This window comes from Bidens hawaiensis, unplaced genomic scaffold, assembly GCF_021521415.1.
Source record: "Bidens hawaiensis isolate Kalapana, Puna unplaced genomic scaffold, B.hawaiensis_p1.1 tig00017859_1, whole genome shotgun sequence".
Classification (NCBI taxonomy): domain Eukaryota; kingdom Viridiplantae; phylum Streptophyta; class Magnoliopsida; order Asterales; family Asteraceae; genus Bidens; species Bidens hawaiensis.
The window spans coordinates 31,947-41,789 of NW_027492696.1; the positions used below are offsets into that span (position 1 = coordinate 31,947).

The 9,843-nt window shown below is 34.3% G+C and overlaps 1 protein-coding gene and 1 pseudogene across 1 annotated transcript; both read right to left on the reverse strand.

Moving 5' to 3' along the window:
• Window positions 1–677: 677 nt before the first annotated feature.
• Window positions 678–4,702, reverse strand: LOC143554851 (GCN5-related N-acetyltransferase 1, chloroplastic pseudogene; annotated as a pseudogene).
• Window positions 4,703–6,922: 2,220 nt separating this feature from the next.
• Window positions 6,923–9,046, reverse strand: LOC143554852 (uncharacterized). The gene is made up of 3 exons (XM_077044527.1): window positions 9,034–9,046; window positions 7,419–7,849; window positions 6,923–6,997 (listed from the first exon to the last, which is right to left on the reverse strand). Exons 1-3 carry the CDS (start codon window positions 9,044–9,046, stop codon window positions 6,923–6,925), a joined length of 519 nt encoding a protein of 172 aa, XP_076900642.1.
• Between the last annotated feature and the right edge of the window lie 797 nt (window positions 9,047–9,843).

Genomic DNA, 9,843 nt, shown 5'->3' on the forward strand with positions numbered 1-9,843 from the left:
TTATCCATTGACCCTTCACCCGTTTGAATCCAAACCTTTAGAGATTCACATTAAGTGGTTCCCTATCCTAGTTTGAGCATGCTTTACTCAGATGGTTTGGTAAAATAGTTAATGGGTTAACCCAGCCCATTTTAACTTATCCTAGAGTTCACCAGTCATCTATACTCTAATAATTTCACAATAGCTTATTGAGGAGCTTCATAAAAAAGAAGCCCAAGACAGTGATAAAATGGGCCGAACCGTCGAAGTGGAGTACAACAATATCCAAAACATAAAAAGAAAATAACAATCTTTTTTTTTTCAATAATCAGTTTGCTCCTCCCTCTTGCCTATAAACATTGCCATTTATATTAGGGAAAACTTCATACAAATATAACAAAGTTTCAATATTGTTCTAATCTTTTTTTTTTCTTTTTGTCCAGATTAGATCATTCAATTTTGGTTTACCTTTCGGATATTAAAGTGGGTCACTCAAACATATTAAACATATAATTTTCAAATGCATTGCTAGGTCACAATAACTTAATAAAATACAATGATAAAATATTCAAGTGTCGTTACTCTTATGAGAAAACACAAAACACGATGAATAAACATTCATCGTGTTTTGTGTTTTCTCATAAGAGTAACGACACTTGAATATTTTATCATTGTATTTTATTAAATTATTGGCACGCTTCATTGCAATATTTAACCAAATTATCATAACTTAGCAAAAATAATTACATTAAACGAATTTTTTAATGTATATAACAGCTTAATTATCAAATCCAAAGAAAAAAATTCAATTTAAAAGAAAAGTTAACTAATTTCTCTTATTCTTTCTCGAATACACCATTCCTCGGATCCCATCAGGATCCGACACAAAACCCAAAGGCTTATAGAACCCCAACACCCGGGGCTCAGAGTACAACGCAATATTCGTGATCCCCTTCTCCAACAACTCCTCCACCACTCTCTCGATCACCGCCTTCCCCAACCCAATCCCTTGAAAATTCGGGTCCACCACCACATCCCAAATTATCGCGTTAAACACTCCATCACCCGTGGCTCTCGCAAACGCCACGGGTCTCTTTGTCGACTCGTACTGCACCCACAACAACGAGTCCGTGTGTTCCAAGGCAACCCTTATTTTATCAGTGTCTCGTTTCGGGAAACCGACCGCAACGAAGACGGAGTTTAAGTGGTCTAGGTTAAGGTCTTCGGTTGTCCGGCGGAGAATGAAGCCTCGGGACTGGAGTTCTTGGTCGGAGATGGCGTAACTGTGGTTTGCAGCTGAGAATGAGAATTTGCGTAGGTGGTGGTGGGTGGCCGGTGATCGGAATGGAAGAGATAAGGTCCCGTGAGTAAGCTGCATATTGTTTGTGTTTGTGTTTGTGTTTGAATTTGGATGGATTGATGAGGGATATCTGTTGCAGTTGAACTTTGTGGTGGTTATGAGATGTTTTAAAAGAATGTGGTTCTACTATTTCCGAGAGCATTCACATCATATCCACTTATGTTAGTGTGATTTTTATAATTTAATTAAGAGAAAATGTAATGTTTTTATATATATATGAAAATTTTATTTAGTACTCTATAAACTTTTTAATATCTTTTTAAAGTTGTTGCGAATAAATGATAGAGAAAAAGTAATAATAAATACATAAAAAATATTATTTAATTTAAATGAAATAGAAAATATAGTGATTTTTATTGTATTTTAGATTTAGAGGTAGCGGAAGGAATGGGAACGTTCTAGCTTCTAACTTTTAAGAGCATTCTTATCCTATCCCTCAAATTTTTGTGATGGAAGTTTGTAAATTATAGAATGTGGTTTTGAGTAGTTGTGAGTGTAAATTATAGGGTGGATAGAGAAAATGTAGTGATTTTTTGTAAATTTGGGAAAAAAAGTAGTGATTTTTTTGTAAATTATAGGGTGAAGAGAGAAAATTGTATTGATAAAAGTATAAAAAATATATTATTTAATTAAAAGTTATGTGAAAGCTTATAAAGACTCGTCAAGCAAGCATGTGCATGAAATAACTTTGAAAGACAATTGTTTTTTAAACAACTTATCAAGGTTCCGAACCATGAAGTGAACAGGGAGATATAATCATATAGCTCAAGCCTTGTTTGATATTTATGGATTTTGCCTATTTGTGAGTGTATTGTTAAGTTAATTGTGTTAGTGCATTTATGAACTGTTTTTAATATGTATTTTAGTTGGTTATAATAAAAGTTTGTTTCAAAATGTATTTTGGTTAGTTATAATGAAAGTTTGGTTATTCATTCATTTATTAAGCGCTCTGACTAAACAAATATATTACATTCAACACGAAATGATTCAAAGGGTTAAAATAGTCATTCTGCAGAGTTATTCAGAGGTCCAACCAATCAACACTTACTGGTTTAGCACTTATTGGCTCAGAGTCTCTTAATCATTTCAAGCCTCTTACTGGTTTAACACTTAGGGTATGTTTGGTTGGAGATAATGGAATGAAGGGGGAATGAAATGGGAGAATGAATGGAATGGACAAGGAAATGAAATAGATCATTACCATTTCTTTGTCTTGTTTGATAACTTATATAAATGAAATGAATTATTACTTTAAGTTGTTTATGTTGTTTGGTATCCAAAAAAATTGTAGGAAGGAAATAGAAATAATAAAAACACTCATATCTCAAAATAATCTTTTTTTACAAAAAAAAAAAAAAAAAAAAAAACACTAGCAACTGAAGTGGTGGTAGCTCCGGTGACGAAAATGGCGGTGCGGTGGCGACGATGGTGGTGGTGGTGGTGGCTGCGGCGGTGGTGTTGGTGGGGGTGGCGGGGGTAGCATTGGTAGTGATGGCGATGGTAGGGTGGCGTTAACTATGGTGGTGGTGGCTAGGCAGCGATAGTGGTGGTGGCGCTAATGGCCAAGTGGAGGCGAAGATAATGGTTGCGGTGGTTACTGCAACGATAGTGGTGGTGGTAACGCTGGTTGTAAGGTGGCGGTGGCGGCGGTGATAGTGTTGGTAGTAAGGTGGTGGTGGTGATAGTGTTGGTGGTAAGGTGGTGGTGGTGGCGGCGATGGTGGTGCTGGGGGTGGCGGGGGTAGCATTGGTAGTGATGATGATGGTAGGATGGCGTTAACTATGGTGGCAGTCAGGTGGTGGTGGCTAGGTAGCGACAGTGGTGGTGGCGCTGATGGCCAAGTGGAGGCAAAGATAATGGTTGCGATGGTTACCACAACGATAGTGGTGGTGGTAACGCTGGTTATAAGGTGGCGGTGGCGGTGATGATGGCGTTGGTGGTAAGGTGGTGGTGGTGGCGGCAGCAGCGGTGGTGGCGGCGCCGGTGTTGCTCGTGGCGGTCAGGTGGTGGTGGTGGTTGTTGTTGTTAAGTGGTGGTGTTGTTGAGAAAATATGATGAAGGAGGAACGGAATGAAAAAAAAAGGGAGGGTGGAAATGAACGGTTTTGATGGAATGAGATTTCATGTGTAATGGAAGATTCGATTCCATTGATCAACCAAACATCATTTTTTTTTTATTCCCACGCAATGAATCATTCCATTCTCTCTGTCATTGCTGCATAACAAACGCTACCTTAATGGCTCAACATTTTCCAAACAGTTCCTTACTAGCTCAGAGCCTCTTAACCATTCAGACCTCTTAATGATTTAACACTTAATGATTCAGCACTTGCTAAATAGCCCTTTAGTTTTGTTCTATCGTGGGATCCAAGCCTTGACCGAGGATCTAGTTTGCCATAACACTTCACAGTTGTTGGTTCTTTAAAGTAGTGGATATTGGGGTAACTAGGCAATGAGTCCGAAGGCCTTAGGTTTTGCTTGTCTAAGTTGCATCTTAACCAGGCTATTAGTCTAATTAGGGAACAATATTGATCATTAAAATAGTCAATTTAAGATAACTCATTTCAGTCGAAAGGAATCGATCCATAGGTGTTTGTTTTCTCCATTTGATTTTCTTAAGTTTTCATTATTAGTTATCTAGTAATGAAAACTTATTAGTTACTAGGTTATTGACCTGTTTACGATACGGGTGGAAATATAGAAATCGTTTAACTTATATAATCTTAAATAACAAGATAATTTGTAGTATATATTTTTGGGACGACAACATAATATTTATTACATACGTAACTTAAATACACAAATAAATGTAATATAAAATCATAGAAACATGAAAAAACCTATAAAAACATATATATTTCACAAATACATATTGTAATAAATACTACAAACACATAATATAGAACTTAACATAAGAAATTATATTGTCAAAAAGATAACTGAAACTTATTATGCCGATCGTCCTTACGAAGCATCATGCCAAAAAAATACATACGCGTTATATTAAAATTACAATGTAATTGGATTTAGACGAATTTACTAAGTATTTATAATGGATCAGAAACATGTTGTCGATTATACTGAGGAAAGAAAACTAACGCAGAGTTAATATTTTTAGAAAATAATATATTTCTTAAAATTCATAACTTCAATAAAAATATTTAAACAATATACTTTAAAATTTTAACAAAAGTTACTATTCATCACATCTATATATAATATTAAAGCAATACATTTTACTACATTCCTATAAGAAACTATAGTGATGGATCAATGGGTAGATACCATTTGTTCAAAAAACCTATTACTTTAATAGTATTGGTAGATTGGCAATAGAAACATAATTAGCGTTGACTTCTTCCATTTTAAATTTTAAAGTCATTTAAAATCTTTCATGATTTTCCTTAATCATAACATTTATTGTAATTTTAATAATATAAAAGTTGTCAAAATTTTTAATAACTGAAATAAAGCATAACCTCCATTAAATATTCAAAAGATTTGACCACCATTAAAATTATTGGAGTGTTACAATAATAATTTTATTAACATTAATATATGAATTGAATTGCTTACTTTTGAATAATATTATTTACTTTTGAATTATTTAATTACCAAGAAAATTTGAAAACACTTAGGGTATGTTTGGTATTGGGTAATGGAATAGACGTGGTAATGGAATAGAGAAAGGAATGAAATGGATCATTACCATTCCATTGTCATATTTGATTACTATGTAAGAATGGAATGATTAATCATTTTATCATTTTTATTAGTAATAATAATAAATAAATAAATAATATTAATAATAAATGAATATTCATAATAAGTATTTTTAGGACCTCGTGCTACAACGAGATCGTTAAACTGTATATGCGTTGTGAAATGTTAACTCATCTAATTTAAAAATAAAATATATTGATAATGTAGTAATAGTTCTAATATAATAATAGTTATATTATAATATACAAAACGATAATGATAATATAATAACTATAATTAGAAAATAATAATAATAACATAATTATAATTTTATAATAGTAATAATGATGTTGACTTTTTGACTTTTTCATTCCTTCAAGGAATGAAAAAAAAACACCCATACCCGAAGGAATGAAAATCCTAAAAATGAAAGGAGTTTCATTCCATTTGGAATGATCCATTCCATTCATGCATGGTAACCAAACATGGTTTTTTTCATTCCTTTGGAATGACTTATTACATTCCACCTTCCATTCCTCCATAACAAACACTACTTTAGTATCTATGGAAACTATAGTGATTGACCAATGGGTAGATGTCGTTTCTTCAAAAAGCCTATTACTTTAATAGTATAGGTAGATAGGTAGATTTTCTTATTAGTTAAGTTTAGATATTGTCATTGCTCCTCAACCCAGTCCTCCCATGTTGGGTCATGTTCCGCACCATTCTGACTCCACTCTGATACCCTCATCAAACTTCAATATGAAAAATTTGGGATATGCTGATATGATTCACCCGGATAATTTAGAAGCGTTAAATTCATGCCACATCCCGCCTTAAATCAAGTCGCAAATCTCGTATTCTGAATGTCACCTGAATAATTTAGAAGCGTTGAAGATTGTCCGGAAGACAGATTTGGCAGCTTTGGAACACTCTAAGACAGCAAGAAAGAGGCTGGATACATGCTGGAAATTTTAAATGTGGTCAAAGATATTGTCTAGATATGGAAGTCTCATAAAATAATGTGTAGATCCATCTAAACATGGAAAACTATAAAACTAGTAGCAAACTCTTATGAATAGAGGATGATGGCGTCATTTGAAACCACCCAAATCATACACAATTCTTACAAGCTTTCTTGTGTACACTTCTGTAACGATATAAAGCCATCTTTATTTTCAAAGTTTGCAACTTCCACTATAGTCGTCATAAATCGTTACCAACCTTGGGTGATAGGCTTAGGAATACCATTGAATAACGGTTTAACATGCCGGATTTCCTTATTAAAGGGACTAAGGGAGTAATTAAATTTTCATTATGTTGTCATTCGAACAAACCCACTTCTATTTTTTTTGGTTTTACTACATTATCACTTTGCTAAACAAACCAATTTTTGGAAACTATTTACACTGTTAACCCCGTATAGTTTGGAAATTATCATTTTTATACACTAGCTTTTCTAAAGAAATCCCGAGTCCCGAGAAACTAGCGGGCCGTCAACAACATGAAAAAAATAGTCAAATATCCTTTTCCCCCATTTGTGCAGGCGATTTTTATCAAATTCTAGAACTCAATCGATTTTTTGGTTTACGGTAGCTTTTCAATTTTAGCTTTTGTAGATTTGTAGGCTATTGGTTAAGAAAAACCTTTTTCAGATTCTAAATATTTTTAAATTGTGCACATTTCCTTTAAATTAAATGTAAACGTTAGAATTTCGGCCCCAATTCGTTATAAAGTTCAACAAACGAATAAGAAAATAAATCAAAGTGTTTATTTTTATGCAGACAAAAGTACAGCAATAGCAAAACAAATAAATAGTACAGCTCATATAAATAATAACGTAATGAAAAATGAAAAAATATATTAAAAAAAAAAAGTGCATCTAGAACCAGCTGAAGGCAGCCAATGCCACCAACAAGCTCCCCATCGCCATACTCTTCAATTTGTATGCTCCACTCTGCAAATTTTCATTTCCATAATACTTATTAGTTAAACAAACCTTAAATTTTATACTTAAAAATTAAAAATAAAAACAATTGAGCTATGTTACAATGTATAGTAATCATAGCACTCTATTCAAGCCATAAAAGAATACGTCACTAACTAAAATTATGCGACTTTTATTTTTAAGTAAATAGAATTCAAATTACTCTAATGTATTTTGAAATCAATTATAAAAATCTCGACTACGCGTTAATTAAGATTAATTTCAATTAATCCCTTATTAGTGATTACTACAACACCAGAAGAAGGCGCTATTATATTTGCGCATTTATTATTAATTTTAGCGACTAATTCGTCCCTTATTAGCGACTAATTAGTCGCTATTATATTTGGGCATTTATTATTAATTTTAAATCGTTAGTATATGCAATTACCTCATCGGCGACCTTGGCCGATGACGGACCGGGCGACAACGCGGTGCTCGGTCCGGGAGCAAGAGAATCGGAAGAAGGCGCCGGAGTTGGAGCAACTGGTTTCTTCGCCTTCTTCTTGCTGGGCGCCGGAGCAGGAGTCTCAGTAGTCGTCGGAGCAGCCGCCGGTGCAGGAGTTGGTTCAGGAACCGGCGGCGACTCAATCGCCGGAGGAGGAGAACTCACCGGTACCGGAGCAGGAGGCGTGCTCACAGGAGTCGCAGCCGGAGGAGCTGTCACCGGAGCTGTTACCGGGGCCTTGGCTGGAGCTTTCACCGGCGCAGCAGCAGGAGGGGTTACGACGGTTGATGGCGGCGCATTGGTTGGTGCCGAAGCCGGCGCCTGAGCTCCGACGGCGGCGACAATTGCACAAATGAATGCAAAAATAACTACGGCTTTCGTCATATTAATGTTTATATTTTAGAGAGAGTGTGTGTGTTTTGTTTAGAGTGAGAAGTGAAGGTGGAGACGAGAGTATAAGTAGCCGTTAAGGTAAATAACGCGTGGGACCCACACAATGACAAACATTGCAAGTATTGGTTGTTCTTTTTGTGGGGCCATTTAACGGCTTTATACAGCTGGAATCGTTTCACGTGGCCCACCGAAAGACTGTAAGGAGGAGGTGAAGTGTAAAGTTTCGCAAAAGAATCATACAAAATATTTGAAATTGAAACCTATTTGTTTACGTTATAGCTTTTAGTGTAATAATTGGTAATTTGGGTCTATTTGTTTTGAAATAAAACATATTGTAGAAAACTAGAACTATTTTTATGATTGTATTTTATAAGATGGCCTTAAACCACATTCCTTTTTTATATTAACCCGTTGTTAAAAGTTTTAATGTGCTTTTAAAGGATTTAGCTTTTTTTCCTTTTAAGTTTAATTCTTGTAATGGTAAAGAATCAACAATGAACGCTTTAGATTTTCTAAGGGATTTGATTCTCATACACCACTCTTATCTGATTGGACATGTCTATACGGCTTGTGTATATCTATACAGGTTTTATAGGCTACGCATAACAGACAGAGGAAACAAAAACAGCCTTTTGCAATCTATACAACCATATAGACATATACGAGCCGTATAGGTGTTTAATGGCTCGTATTGCTCCCTGACACACCATAAACCTATACAGTCGTATAGGGCCATACAACCATATAGAAAACTGCTGCATAAAAAGTCAACCAGTCTTTGACCACTGTTAAGTGCTGCCGGAAAACGACTATATGAAATGTTTATCAGTATCTTCTGGCCAAATGTTTTCTTGTTTGCTTAATCTGTGACATTCGTCAATTTCGGGTTTTGTTTGTATTCGTTTTTGTATTTGTTTATTATGTAAACCGACCCGATTTGTAAACTGAAGCTTATTATAATCAAAATAATGGATTTATGTTACAATATTGTTTCACACTTGTTGGGTCTTGAAAACATCATATTTTTATTTTTATTTATTTATTTATTATTTATTTATTTATTTATTTTTGTTGTTTTGTGTTTTTGTCTTGATCCATTTTGCATGAAAACTCTTGTGTCTCACACCCATATTTGACAACCAACATTACCCTATATATACACCACCTTTCATCTTCATTTTCCCTTGCTACAACTCCAAAAAAAAAAACTCTCTCAAACATCAAAGATTTAAGGTTATCTTCTTAAGTGTTCTTGAAGGATTTTGGTCTTTCATCTTAATTAGTTTATGTAGCCTTATTAATACTTGTTTATGGTTGTGCAACATATATATAATATACACCCCTTGTTTACCTTTGGTAGTTACTTCTCCGATTCCGGTCGGTGAGGTTTCGGACCCAATAAGGCAAGGCTTCATGGAGGACTTCGTGTCCTTGATATATATACATCTATATAACTTGTTCATACATATTAATCTTGCTTATTTTAGTTTGTTGGTCATGTTTACAAGTTCCATGGTTATGGGTTTTTAAGAGTCTATGCTTCGGTTTAACCGTAAATAGCTCTAAACCGTAAACCGAACTTTGTTACTAGTTTTGTTTGTTTAAACATACTTAGTGTTAGATCTAAGTTTCTAAAATCATTTTTACAAATTCTATGGTTATGGTTTTGTAGAATCTTACCTCGGTCTTAACCCGAAACACGATCCGAACCGAAAACTGAACTTTTGTTTAAAGACTTTATTGTTAACTTTTGGTATTTTTTTATTTGTACATTATTATACAAGTTATTTAGTGTTTGGACATGTGGAAACCATCTATGAACTTGTTGTAAGATGGAAACCAAACCAAACCGATTCTTGCTCGCTTAAGACACACAAGTGTGTTTTTTTAGCCATCAAGACTTGTATATTTCTTTAAAAATAGTTACAAATTGATTTTTAAATATTTTCTTAAGTACTTGGAAATGTTGGATCCA

Coding starts and splice junctions, on each gene's coding strand:
- LOC143554852 (XM_077044527.1), bottom strand. Junction 6,998..7,418: donor CGGCCAAGGTCGCCGATGAG/GTAATTGCATAT, acceptor GAAAATTTGCAG/AGTGGAGCATACAAATTGAA.